The sequence below is a fragment of the Dipteris shenzhenensis genome, chromosome 29, assembly GCF_047967505.1.
Source record: "Dipteris shenzhenensis isolate YYH24624 ecotype China chromosome 29, Dip_SZ_1.0, whole genome shotgun sequence".
Classification (NCBI taxonomy): Eukaryota; Viridiplantae; Streptophyta; class Polypodiopsida; order Gleicheniales; family Dipteridaceae; genus Dipteris; species Dipteris shenzhenensis.
The window spans coordinates 12,234,856-12,248,318 of NC_141624.1; the positions used below are offsets into that span (position 1 = coordinate 12,234,856).

General features: G+C 42.8%; 1 protein-coding gene across 2 annotated transcripts in view; it reads right to left on the reverse strand.

Moving 5' to 3' along the window:
• Positions 1-1,187: 1,187 nt before the first annotated feature.
• The window catches only part of LOC147882447 (isocitrate dehydrogenase [NADP]-like), a 61,670-nt gene continuing 49,394 nt past the window's right edge, over positions 1,188-13,463 (reverse strand). For both annotated transcript variants that reach the window (XM_087400192.1, XM_087400191.1), the window contains exons 10-16: positions 3,733-3,836; positions 3,138-3,206; positions 2,936-3,051; positions 2,797-2,831; positions 2,571-2,713; positions 1,914-2,036; positions 1,188-1,774 (exon numbers count right to left, since the gene is read on the reverse strand). In XM_087400192.1, the coding sequence (XP_087256318.1) occupies positions 1,681-1,774; positions 1,914-2,036; positions 2,571-2,713; positions 2,797-2,831; positions 2,936-3,051; positions 3,138-3,206; positions 3,733-3,836 (684 nt within the window). In that variant the 3' untranslated portion in view covers positions 1,188-1,680. The remainder of the gene's footprint in view (positions 1,775-1,913; positions 2,037-2,570; positions 2,714-2,796; positions 2,832-2,935; positions 3,052-3,137; positions 3,207-3,732; positions 3,837-13,463) is intronic.

A 13,463-nucleotide genomic window follows, 5' to 3' on the forward strand; every position in this document is an offset into this window, starting at 1 on the left:
TGAATATATCAAGCAAAAAACTACTTCGCCAATGGACTCAACATCCTTCTCATAACAAACCAACTACTATAATCACCTTACTTGAAGCATCAAATGTGACTACTTTGTCTAGAATTTTAACAAATAGATTTTCTTTTTCATTCATGAGCGCACTCATCCTAACTTATTCTATGACTCCTTCCAAGCACACATTATATGACAATAACCACACTCTTCAAGAATGTGAACGTCTTTTATTTTGAAGCCAATAAATCTTCAATTTTCATGCGATTAATGGGTGCACTTTTTAAGCATATGGCATATGGCAAATTGTCTTGTGATTTTTCATGGTTCACATGTGATTAAAGCATTTACTTTTTAAGCATGTAATATATCACAAATTGTCTTGTGATTTTTCATGGTTCACATGTGATTAAACATGCATTTTTCAATGATGGATAATAATAATTCTTAGTTTCTATCGCAATTACTTTGCATTGTGTATGATTCAATCACATTTCAAGGGCAATGTACTTACATGTGTCATGTTACTATATCATGTACTTTGTAAACCTCGAATGTGTGGCAATTGGTCATTGATTTGTGTTGTCATTCGTGTCATGTTGGACAAAATCATACACCTTTTAGCAAATACATACAATGTTTAAGTCTTAGATCTTATAATAATCTCTTGATTTGTGTGTGTGGTAGCAAATCACATGTGTTGGGAAAACTATGCAAGAAGAATGTCTGTTGGTGAAGTACCATCACAAGCATATCATATGCAAATCTAAATCCAAAATGCAATGTCAAATTTATGCCTGTAGTGCACATAGAAGAAAAGAAAAAGAAAAAGAATTAATTAGTTCTAAAAACATTGTGCTTGCTTAATTAAAAGAGAGAACTTGTTCCATTTATATCACATGAGATTCATTCTGTCATGTAGAATTTGGCTTTTGCAACTTCATATTATACCATTTCCCTTAATGATGCCTTCTCTTCCTAGTTAGTGATGTCCACGATCCATCTATTCCCCATCTTACCAACCAATCAATCCAGCCTTATTGAAGACTCATGACCTTGGTTAGGACAAGGGAAACATTTCCTATCATTCTGTTGTTTCCCCTTCCCAATCTTACCTAACCAATTTTGCAAACTCTAGCATCAGGGCAGACGCATGTCCATGTTCTTGTCAAGTATGCTCTATTTTCATAACTTCATTCCAATGATAATTTAATGACACTCGATAATTTGTTCCTTATGTCTGCATTTGCACTTTCAATACTAGGCAGCATCACCATTATTCATATTGGAATCTTTTTTTTTTCCTGGTGGTGGGTTGAGCGGAGAGAGAGAGAGAGAGAGAGAGAGAAAGAACATCTTTGGAAGGCCTCTAGATTCTATGCCATCAAAGAAGCTACAAGATCTGCACATGCAGTAACGACAGCCAAGCTAACTCTTCCTATATGCAAACAATAACATATCTGTACTCTATCTAAACTCAAATGGGCGACATCAATGTCTTGATATGAGAGTGAGTGAGTGTGTGTGTGTGTGTGTGTGTGTGTGTGTGTGTGTGAGAGAGAGAGAGAGAGAGAGTCCAAAATCTGCAAAATTTGTCACCGCAAGGAGGGTTTTTTTCCCCCCTTAGATATGTCAAACTCGAGACTCTATGCCGAGACAATAAACATAATTTCCTCTTCAAAGCTTCGAGGAGACTTTGAGCCGCATTCGAAGGCTATCAGCAACAGCATCTAGGAATTCTTCTGTATTGAGATAATAATCCCTTGTAACCCTGACAGTGATAAATCACATCAGTTAGCACCTTTCTTTAGAAGGGTTGTTCTTGAGGCCTCGCAAAATTAGCTATACAGTTTTCCTTTTCTTTTGCTTTTCTTTTTTGGGGGGGGGGGGGGGTGTGTGAAGAAGCATACTTTGGACCATGAATAAGGATTGCAAGGTCTTTTGTCATTTTCCCTAACTCAACTGTCTCAATACAAGCAGCCTCAAGTTTGAGTGCAAAATCCAGGAGTTTATCATTCCCATCTAGCTTTGCCCTGCAAACACACCCAAAATAAAACCACGCCTCAGTTGTGATGACTTGGATCAACAAGATAACTACTGTGACATGGATGTATTTGTTTCATCACAATACTATGTTTTGCTCATGGCTTGTAGTTCTTGGAACTTGATAAAGCCTCTTGGCTGAACACACAAAACCCCCCCACCAATTAAAAAAACACTATCAAGTATGAAAGAAATGGCCGAGAGCAAAGCACTCAAGGCACAAATACATCACGCACAGCATGAGAAACAAGTGGTACACAAGTGGTACAGCTGCACCAAATCATTGAGCATGACAATACTGGAGTTAGTAGCAAATTTGTGTACTGCAGCAGTGAATAAATCAAGGGGTAGAAGGCAGGCTGCTATCCCTTTACGTTACCTGACACTCTCAGCACTCCGGAAAAAATATTATTATTTTTTAAAGAGCTTGGTTGATAGTTGAGATTCAGTATTATCTGCAGGTATGTTTGCTAGATGCAGACCCAGTAGACATGTTAAAATGATAAAAAAGCAGCTTTCCAGACCTGTGACCAAGCCCACGGGTCCAAGCAAAGATCGAGGCAATACTATTAGTGCTAGTCTCTCCTCCCTTTTGATGTACTCGGAAATGCCGAGTTACAGTCCCATGAGCAGCTTCTGCCTCAATCGTCTTTCCATCAGGGCACATCTGGAACAAGTTACAAATTTCAATGTAGCCACGAATCATATTTCAGTAATAATAAATACAGCCACTAGTCACAGGTAGCTTACAAGAACAGATGTCATCAAACCCAAGGAACCAAAACCTGCACAGACCAAATCAGAACATCAAGGTACCATAGACACTCTATTTATCTCCAACACAATCGGTAACATGAAAAGGACCTCATCAGGAGGTTAGTGTACCAACCTTGGGCAAGAAAATCACTTTGGACATCGCCATCATAGTTCTTACAAGCCCAAATATAACCACCTTCACTTTTAAGAGCATATGCAACCATATCATCAATAAGGCGATGCTCATACCTGCAAACATTTCCTTCTCTAGTCAACAATCTATACAACACTAAATATTATAAACAACAAACGGTTGAAAGTTTAACATTTCAAACCATATTCCTGCTTCCTCAAACTTGGCCTTCCAGCTTCTCTCGTAAACTTCTTGGAAGATATCTTTAAACCTGAACAGAAGCACAAAAACATAAGTTCACCACACAAAAATGCTTCAACTTAAAGGTATACCGTAAAAGCTCCAGCCCTCTTCACTTATAACTGTACACAATGTATACAGCCTCCAAGAAGTCCACTCACGAGCTACTGTCTACATTCCCTTTTCATATAAACAGCATCCAAAAGGAGGTGCAGGTCAACACATGAGGATTTCCAATTTTATTTTCATGCTTTTAATCTGCAAAAACATGTGAAGGAGATGAGCAATAATTTTCCTAGAGATAGATAAAGCACATATATGCCAGAACTAGACTATGAGTGTGCTGGTGCCAGAGTCTGAATGTTGTCTAGAATAGGTTCATAAGCTTCACAGACCAACAAACTCAGTCCTAGGACTCTCTTCCTAACCTTAGCATGTGCTGCTTGCCCTTGTCCACTCGTACTAGCATGGATGCAATGTCACGCCATGTGCACTTGCAAAATAGAACTTGACGAGAAGAGGCACAATCAATAGTAACGGAAAAGGGTAAAGCTCACCTGCCATCATATTTCTTCAATATAGTGTTCTTTGTGCTGAGATATAGCGGCCACTGCTTCTGATGTGCCATGCTCATAGATGACTGGGCAAAGGCGCAAATCGACTACAGCAATTGCATGCACATAATTCAACACCATTAGAACTCTCTCTCTCTCTCTCTGTCTATCTCTCTCTCTCCATGAAGTATTACACGAATGTTATGCATCACCACCAACACCACAACTGGTTTCTAAAGTACAGGAAATGATCACCACTCAAGTGAAATCAATGAGCAAAGAAAAGGTCAACATGACACCAGATGCCCTTGCTCAGCCATACATCAGTACTCCCATACCTCTTCTCTATCGCAGGAATATTGCCAGATTCCGCACACGGTCACATACCTTGGCAGTAGAGACAGGAGCTTGGCTAAATCTGCTGGGACATGTCAGAGTTTGCAGATTCTGTGATTCGCAGACAGTAGAGACAGAGGCACATATAGCCCTACACTGCCCCCGATATGCACACATCAGAGACGGCTATCAGCAGATACTAGCAGACACCAGTCAAATCTCGTCAATTCTCTCCACTGCCTCTCCGGCAGCGTTGGGATCTTTTGTCACTCATCTTTTTTTGTACCGTCAAGAACTTAAAAATTCTTGACCCCTCCACAGCGAAGGAGATTTTTGTACTGAGGATTAGGTCCCATGGGTCATTTTTTGGCCCCCCAAGGACAATAATAAAATTCTACTTCTACTTCTCTCTCTCTCTCTCTCTCTCTCTCTCTCTCTCTCTCCAGCCGGACCCCATAGACTCCCCTTCTATTGGCCCTAGACATGATCGAGACCTAGAGCCAGTGACACGGCAGCTCAAGCAAAGGATTGATGCACAGATTACACTCAAGGACATTCCTTCCATGTTTAGAGTGGAAGCGAGACCGACTGGGTGACTGTCGCCCTTGTTAGACGTAGAGCTGTGACCAGGAGACAGCATAGGATTGCATCCACAGGGAGCCGGCAGCACTCTATACCTGATTTCATGCTCTCTCTCCCTCACTCTTGACGAGGGTGGGACCACAATGACCTTGGAGCACACTTCACTTTGTATTATAATGATAGTCACTCTGATGATGATGTTGATGATAGTGATGCTGTAGATGACTACTATTTTGATATGACTATGTAGGATATAGTTTTTGCTTTTGTATGGGTGTGGATGCTCGATTAGTAGCTCCATCCTTTTAGCTGGCTTGTATCAGGTCTCTCACAGTCTCATAAACCCATTGGTCTTCTGAAGACTTTAATAAACTTTCCTTCTTTCTCTCTTTCTCTCTCTCTCTCTCAGAGCAACAGAGGGAGCAACAAAAAAGGAAAGGGGCTATCTATTGCCACTTGGTAGACTTCAAAAAAGCATTCGACACAGTACCACATAAAAAACTATGGGAGAGACTAGAAAAGCTGCAAGTCCCTCTAGAACTTAGAGAAGCTACATACATGCATTACGAGAAGGTACTAGCTTTGGCACAACCATGTGTAGAGAGATGGATTTTACAGACAATTACAAATGGAATGCATGTGTGGAAGGGAGAATTTGGGAGGTTTAAAAGCATTATACAGCTTCTTAAATAAATGCAAGACGACACATTTGTGGAAATTTTTACATACTATGCTTGTGCAAACAGTGGTTCTCTATGGATGCCCAGCTTGGGCGCCCGCACTCTCTAGAGCACGTTGGAAAAAAATTGTAATAGCGCACAAATGCTTTATCATAGGAGAGCTGGGGGGGAAATGCACATACACCATATCCTACCTTACTAGATGAAACAGGTATGAGGGAAAATCACTATGCCAATATCTCGGATACCTCAACAAGATTAAAAAGATGGATGCACACGGAATACCACACAAAACAATGCAGGCCACTACAACCACGGGCTGGTACAAAGATGGAAAGGAATGGATGGAGCTATGGGGAATAAAGCTTGTTGAAAACTCAGGTGAAATCCGAGAATTACTAATGCAGAGAATCCTGCAGAAGATATGGCACGATCCAGGAACAAAAATACCGTTTGGGAAATTAACCTGATGGACAGCTATGCGATGCAGAAATGTCTTGTGGAGGACATTTCAATATTTAAAAGGCATTTAATCAGCAAACAAAGGACCCCCTCACATGAGCTAGAAGTGGGGAAAGGCAAATGGATACGGCCCACGATTCCAAGAGAGGAAAGGAGGTGCAAAATCTGCCCTACAGGGGAGACAAAAGATGAGGAGCACGTGCTCTTGAATGTCGAGCATATGGTGGACTTTAAAGAAGAATCCTCACAGCAAAGGGAATTGTCCTGCCAGCTCCCCGTCACTCCTTGCTCCCCTTAGCCTCTCCCTTCCTCTCTCAGCTTCTCTCTCCCTCTCCCTCCCTCCCTCCCCCCAGCCTCTCCCCCTCCTCCTCTCTTCCACTTACTCCTTCACCCTTTCCAGTCAGGCTGCTCTTCAAAAACAAAAATTCAGCTCTAGAATTTGGCTGCTCCAAAAAACGAATTTCAGCTCCAGGTTTTGGCTGCTACAATTGATTTAGCAAGTGCTGCTTCTCCAAAACAAAATTCAGCTCTAGGCTTTGGGCTTCTCCAAAAGGCGTTTTTGATCCAAGCTGCTGCTCCAAAACGAAATTCAGCTCTAGATTTTGGCTGCTCCAAAAAATGAATTTCAGCTCTAGACTTTGTCTAGTCCAATAAGTGATTTGATCTAGAAGTGCTGCTGGTCCCAAACAAAATTCAGCTCCAGGCTTTGGCTGCTCTAAAAAACGAAATTCAACTCCAAGCTTTGACTTCTCCAAAAACGATTTTAGCCTCTCACCCTTTCTGCCCTCCCGCCTTCCCTTCATCTCTTCTCTCTCCCCTCTCACTCCTTCCTCCTCCCCTCTCAGCCCCTCTCCTTCGAACTCCCTTAAGTTCCCTGCCTCTTCCAATTCTACTCCCTTAGAATTCCTTTAGGCTCCCTGCCTCTCTTTCAAGCTCTTCCTCCTTAGAATTCCCTTAGGTTCCCATCCTCTCCTCCCTCTTCTCCCTCCCCTTCCTTTCCTGCTCCTCCCCTCCCTCTTAACCCTCTTCAAAGACGAACGGACCTTCATCGGTTTGAATCGGCCTTCCATCCTTGATTGATGAATGATGACCCATTCAGTCAATCCTCATCCACTTCCACTGGCCACGAGAACATGTATTTTTTCAAAAGACGAGCTACTGCAGTTACAAAAGGATGTGCAGCTTCCACTACACTTCGCTCGCATCCATGGGTCCCACCCTTCCAAATCACAGGCTAGGGACTAGATGCTTGCAGCCTTGCTCTTGGAAGCACCTCACTAATATTCGAGTTTTGGGATGAGGTCTCTTTCAGGTGACTTTTGATACTTCTGGAGCACTGAGCATTGTGCTCAATGGCAGTCCTTTAGCGCTTGGTTCTAGGAATATTTTCCTCAAGCCCTTCTCTCTTTGTTTCAACCCAATAGAGGAGAACATGTAGACGGTGTCTCTTTTTATCAGATTTTCAGGTCTACCCCAGGTGCATCATCGGCTACTTGCCACAATTCAAGCTACTTTTTGAGTTTTCACTGAGATCCCCCCTCCCTTGGTTTACCCTCTTTAGTAGAAGAGGCGATCAGATCGGATGGGGTTTCTAGAGCTAGGATCATTGTCTTTGACCCTAACAATTCTGATGACCATATCATGCTCCAACGCTCGGAGGGCTCTTTTTTTCGGCATAGTAGAAATTGTGGGGAGGCAAGACCAGTGTCGGATATGCAGGGTCTTTGAGCATTTTCTTAGAGATTGCCCAAAGAGGAAGAAAATAATAAGAGAGCTTCCGGTGTGGCCCCTCCTCGTACTTGACAAAGTGTTTCTTCAACACCGCCTCATCATCCAACTCCAGCTTGCTTGTGGGGACTTATGACATTCTGGTTTTGATCACGACTACTCAGGTTGTGGCCACTACAAGTTTACCGATGACACACATCAGGTTACAGCTACAACTCTTATACCACCAACAAATCAGGAGGGGCCCTCTCTTATCCAAGACCTTGCCCCTATTGGGGCTCCTCAAGTTTTGATTCTGGTCGTGGCTAGTGAGACTACCGTCTCTCCTCAAGTTGCCATAGCTTCTCTAGATCCAGTCTTGGATAGGGCCAATGTTGGTGTCCTTGCAAAGCCTCCTCATGGTCCTCGTCTCTCATCCGAGCCCTTGGCCACTCTTCGATCCCCAATCATTGATAGAAGGAAGGGAGGTGTGTTTGCCTCTTGACCCTTTTCAACTGCCAAAATTTTACCCATCCCAACACCAGGCTTATTTCATTTAAACGCTTTTTTTGCCTTGGAAAATTCTGGCGAAGAGGAGTTTGTGCCCTCTACTTTAAGTGAGCTAGTTATTGGTATTCCTTTTGATAGGGCGTCTCCTTTTGCAGGTGTGGGGGCTTTGTCCCCTATGGACTTCCCTCCTCTTTCTAGATCTTATGGCAGGAGATCTCTTTCCTAGGAGAGAGTTTCCGCCACGAGGTCTAATAAGGTATTCCACCTTGATTTCTCTCGTCGATGAGGATTGTCAACTAATACATATAGGGCCTCACTAGTGTGCCTTATGGCCGCCATAGGCATTTAATTCGTAACCAACTCCATCCAGGTGTCACTGGGGTTTCTATTGACATTCTTTTTATTCGAGAACACAAATTGTACGCTAGAAATCAAGAAAATTGCATTCTAGTTGCCTACTTTGGGCATTAGGGGAGGTCAGTTTCAAATTCTTTTCTTTCCCTAGTTGTTCGACATGGTATCATCATACCCTCTAGAGCACAGTGGATCTTTCACCAATTCAGAATTCAGGACTGCACTCCTTGCCCTTCATAAGGGAAAATACCCAGGTTCAGATGGACTCTTTTTGGGATAAGATTGGGGACCATGTTACCTCAGGTTGTATGACTCTCGAGTTATGCCTAACTAACTTACAGAGAATTCCATACATCTTATTCCAAAGAGAGGTTGCACAAATTTGGTCTCACAATGCAGGCCAATCAATCTTTTTGGCACCTCTGCAAAATTCTGGCTAAAGCAATCAGTTTGCATTTACAGCCCATTCTTCCAAATCTTATTCATGATATACAGATCGCCTATGTGCATGGCGGAACCATTTTTTCGTTTTGGAAAGTTTCTAATTGAGCTATATACAGAGCAGCCAGAGATTGGCCATTCTACTCTTGCAATTTAAGAAAGCACATGATAGGGTAGACTGGATGACCCTTCTTCGTTTTCGATTTTTAATTGCTTGGATTAGATGGGTTTTCTCCTTATATAGATCAGCCCACAGCCAGGTGCTTATCAAAGAAGTAATGGGAGAGGTGTCACATAAGAAGTAATGGGAGAGGTGTCACATTTCCATATCAGTCCGCTAGGAATGCCCTCTAGCCCCCTTTCTCTTTTTATTTGTGACTGAAGCTATGAGTTTATTTCTTAGATATCAGGCTGATACATTGGGGCTGAGACTTCCACTAAGCTAGGAGAAAGAGCTCTTAGACAGTGAGTTCGCGGATGATGCCACAATTTTCTTGAATGCCACTCCTCATACTCTCAATTCTTTCAAGGCAGCCTTGGATTTGTTTTGTACTGCAACAAGTGCACACATTAATTGGGAAAAATCCAATGGATTTTGGATTAGTGATGAGGACACTCCACAATGGGGAGCTGATATTGGTTTCACTTGGATTCAGAGAAGTATCACAGTTAAATATTTGGGATGCCAGGTCAGTATGGCTATCTCTCCATCACAGTGTCACAAGAAACGTTTCTAGATTTTTACAGGCGTTTCGTCTAGAAACGCTTAAAAATACTATATTTTATAGAAGTTATATATACTTCATAAATAATTGTCTTCAGATTCTCTCTCTCTCTCTCTCTCTCTCTCTCTCTCTCTCTCTCTCTCTCTCTCTTCTGTTGTTTCATTGACTTTAAGAAGGCATTTGATACAATGCCTAGGGATGTGCTATGGGAGAGAATGGAATGCATAGGGGTGCCCGAGGAAATAAGGTTTGCTGTCTTTAGACTTTATGAGAAAGTAAAATGTCAACTAAAATGTAAGGATGGGATGTCACAAGAGTTCTATAGTAATATGGGGGTAAAACAAGGATGTCCGCTCTCACCCACTTTGTTCGGCCTATGCATTGATAGACTTGAGGAGTTGGTGAATGAAGAAGCATGTAAAGATGAGTTATACAGCCCTCATCTAGCAGGTCTCGTGATTTGGTTGCTTCTTTACGCAGATGATGTGGTTGTTTTCACTGATAGTGAAAGTAAGATGCAAAAAATGATGGATATCTTCAGCATATTTTGTGCAGAGAGTGGGATGGCTATTAATGTCAACAAAACTAAACTCATGATAGTCAAGACTATACAGCCAAGCAGCCCCCTCCAAATCTTATATAAAGGACAACCCATTGAGACAGTGCACTCATTCAAATACTTGGGTATTGAAATCCCCGCCAATAATAGATGGAACAGCTGTGTGCAACGGAGACTTGATGCAGGATGGGCAAAATACTTCCAATTTGAAAATGAGTGCAACAATAGCAATACGAGAAGGTGGCAAGTACGAAATATGATCTTTGGGGCATATGTGATACAGACAGTACTCTACGGAGTAGAGGTATGGGGTGGGAGTATATCTCCATCAACGTGGAATGAGATAGAGAAAATGCAAAAGTCTTTCATTAGGAGGCACCTGGGCATCAAGGCTACTACACCATACTCTTTGTTACTCCTAGAGACAGGATGTATACCCATAGAGCTACATGCTCTGAAGAGAGTACTCAGATACATCACAAAGGTCAAGTGCATGGATAATGAAAGGCTACCAAAGAGAGCATGGAATGAAAGTCAGAAGCTTCAAAAGACAAACAAGGGCAAGATTTTGACATCCGGATGGGCACAGGACCTAAAAAAATGGTTCAAGAAGTGGGAAGTAGAAGAGTATTTAAACTACTCTTCAGAGGAGATTGATGAAGAGGCTTTTCATTATGACCTGCTGAATGCACTACACATGAAATGGCAAACAGCAGAAAACAAAGATAAATTTGAGTACTATCGCACATATATCAACCCCGAATATTGGTCAATTTATACAGGAAGGGAGACAACAACGCAGAAGTACATATGTACACCTATAGCAGTGCATAAACGGAGGGCTTTAGCCTCACTTCGCACCCGATCACACCAGCTGCAAATAGAAACAGGGGGATGGAAAAAGATGCCAAGGGAGAGTAGAATATGTCAACTATGTGATCAAGGTATGGTTGAAACAGAAGAACACATGGTAATGATATGCCCTCACTATGCACACATTAGGGAAGAGTTCAATCACCTCCTTGAGGGACATAACAAACTGGCTGATTTGCTGCATAAAGGGTCACCTTCAGCTTTAGGAACATTTGTGTATAAGCTCTTCAAGCATAGGAATCCACCTGAATCCTAGAAGGTGGTTTCTCTTTCCACCCTCCCATCTTCGGGAGGAGCTTTCATGTACTTGTGATATTGTATTGCTCAGGTCCCATAGGCCGGTTTTGGTCTTCAGAGGACGATAATATATTCTTCTTCTTCTTCTTCTTCTCTCTCAAGAGCTCTCAGATATCCATATTGTGCACATAATGCACACACATATTACACAGTTGAAAGAGTAAAAAGATGCGTCACGCAGCCTATAGATTGAGGTTTACAAAGACATAGATCTTTCAGTTTACAAATTACTATTAACTAATTAGTTGCAAGTGCATATGGCTGCTAGCATTTGCCATGGCCCATAGTTCAAACAATAAACTTTTAACTTTATAATTCAAATTTCAGAATCAAATTTCAAGATTCAAGATTCAAGATTCAAAATATAACAAAATGTATTATGTATTACTGTTTACATCATACATGTAACATGCCATAATGATATACTGGTAACTGTATGGTGTAAGCTGTATACATAATCAAAGCCCGTCGCCTGCAAGCTAGCTGCTCACAACTGCAGTGTACACAGTACACTCTAGAGTCTAGACTCGACTCTCTAGAGCTAGGGACCGCTGCCCTCTCCAAGATCTACTGCCTCATCACTGTCATCATCAGCACTGGAATCAGTAGATGGATCTACATCCTCTGTGGAGGAAGAGGAAGTGCCACCCTCGAACCAAGTAGGGGCTCGCAACTGATCTGAGTCCTCTGAGTCCGCACTGTCTACCAATGCCACCTCCTCCTCTGGCTCATCTCTGCCTCGACATCCTCGGGATGACGATGCAAGAACAGATACCTGTGATCCCCCTCATGAGGCTCGTGCTCAACGTTGATAACCACGAATCTAAGGTGTCCCTGTATCCTTTGCAACAGTAGCAGCACATACTCGTGGTGCACGAGCTCGAGCCATCGAACGTGTCTAACGTCGGAATCGAAGCATATCCTGTCGCAAGAACTCGTAAGCATCGTCATTCTCTCGACTGTGCTGGATGATGGACATGTCGACAGGTTTTAGCTTGATCTTGTCAGGATTGACTTGCTTGGGCTTCCACTCGATGCTACCGGTACCATCTGCAGACCTGAAAATTTGAGGAATTGATCTTTGAATGATGAAAATTGAATCATGATTCATGAATCATACCTGCTAAATTGATCTTTGAATGATGAAAATTAAATCATGATTCATGAATCATACCTGCTAAGAACCAGGAAGATGTAGCCAAAGCGTGTCTTTGAGGGTCTCATAAGCTCCCACTTACACTCCTTCTGAATAGAACAGTGCATGTGGCTTACGAGTGATATAAGTCACTAGCTGCATTGCTTTTTCGACCACACTTGACACCCAAGGCAACTTTCCAATATCCTCCATCATCAAATCAAGAGAGTGTGAGGCACAAGGTGTCCATACTATCTTGGGATACTTCTCCTCAAGAAGACTTCCCATTCTCTTGCAGTTGGAGCCATTATCGATGATGACTTGCACCACATTGTCCTCACCAACCTCCTTGATCGCCGCCTCAATATGGCCCCATATCCACTCTCTGGTGATGTGAAGGCCGGCATGTGAGGCTTCCCACACAACTAGTGACCAAGATATTAATCATGTGTCTCCTCTTCGTGTCACTCGAAGACTAGGGTGCATCCATACCGACTCCAAGCTTCCTTGAGTCCCTCCATGTCTTTCTTGATTAATCCCACCTTCTTCTTCAAAGGTGTGGTGCGGAGAGTCTCAGAACTAGCAGGTGTAAGGGATGATGCTCCTGCTCTACCAGCAGCTACAAGTGCATGATAAAACTTCTTGTAGGCAGGAGTCCTTGCAACATTGAAGGGAATATTGCAAGCGTAGAAAAACTGCTCCTCTGCAATTGCAGCCTCTTGCTTCAGGCATGGTGCCCAAGCAGCCTGTATAGGAGTAGCTCTCGGAGTGATAGCTGCTGGACCACGCGGCCTCTTGGCAGGAGGCCGTGGAGGAGCTGATGGCATAGCGGATAGCCCAACTGATACGGATGCCGATGGAGTGGTGCCATGTAGAGGCTGAGTAGAGGCACTCCCATGAACCTGTGATGTCGATGTAGATGGAACACTCCACATTCCCGGTATCTGACTGGGATGATGTGAGAGTGACGGTTGCCTCTATGCCCAACTTCTGCTGCTCAACCAACACATTAGCTTGAAGAACTTGATCTGTGATCACGAGATGGAGGAGGGATCGAATCTCAGCAAATTTGG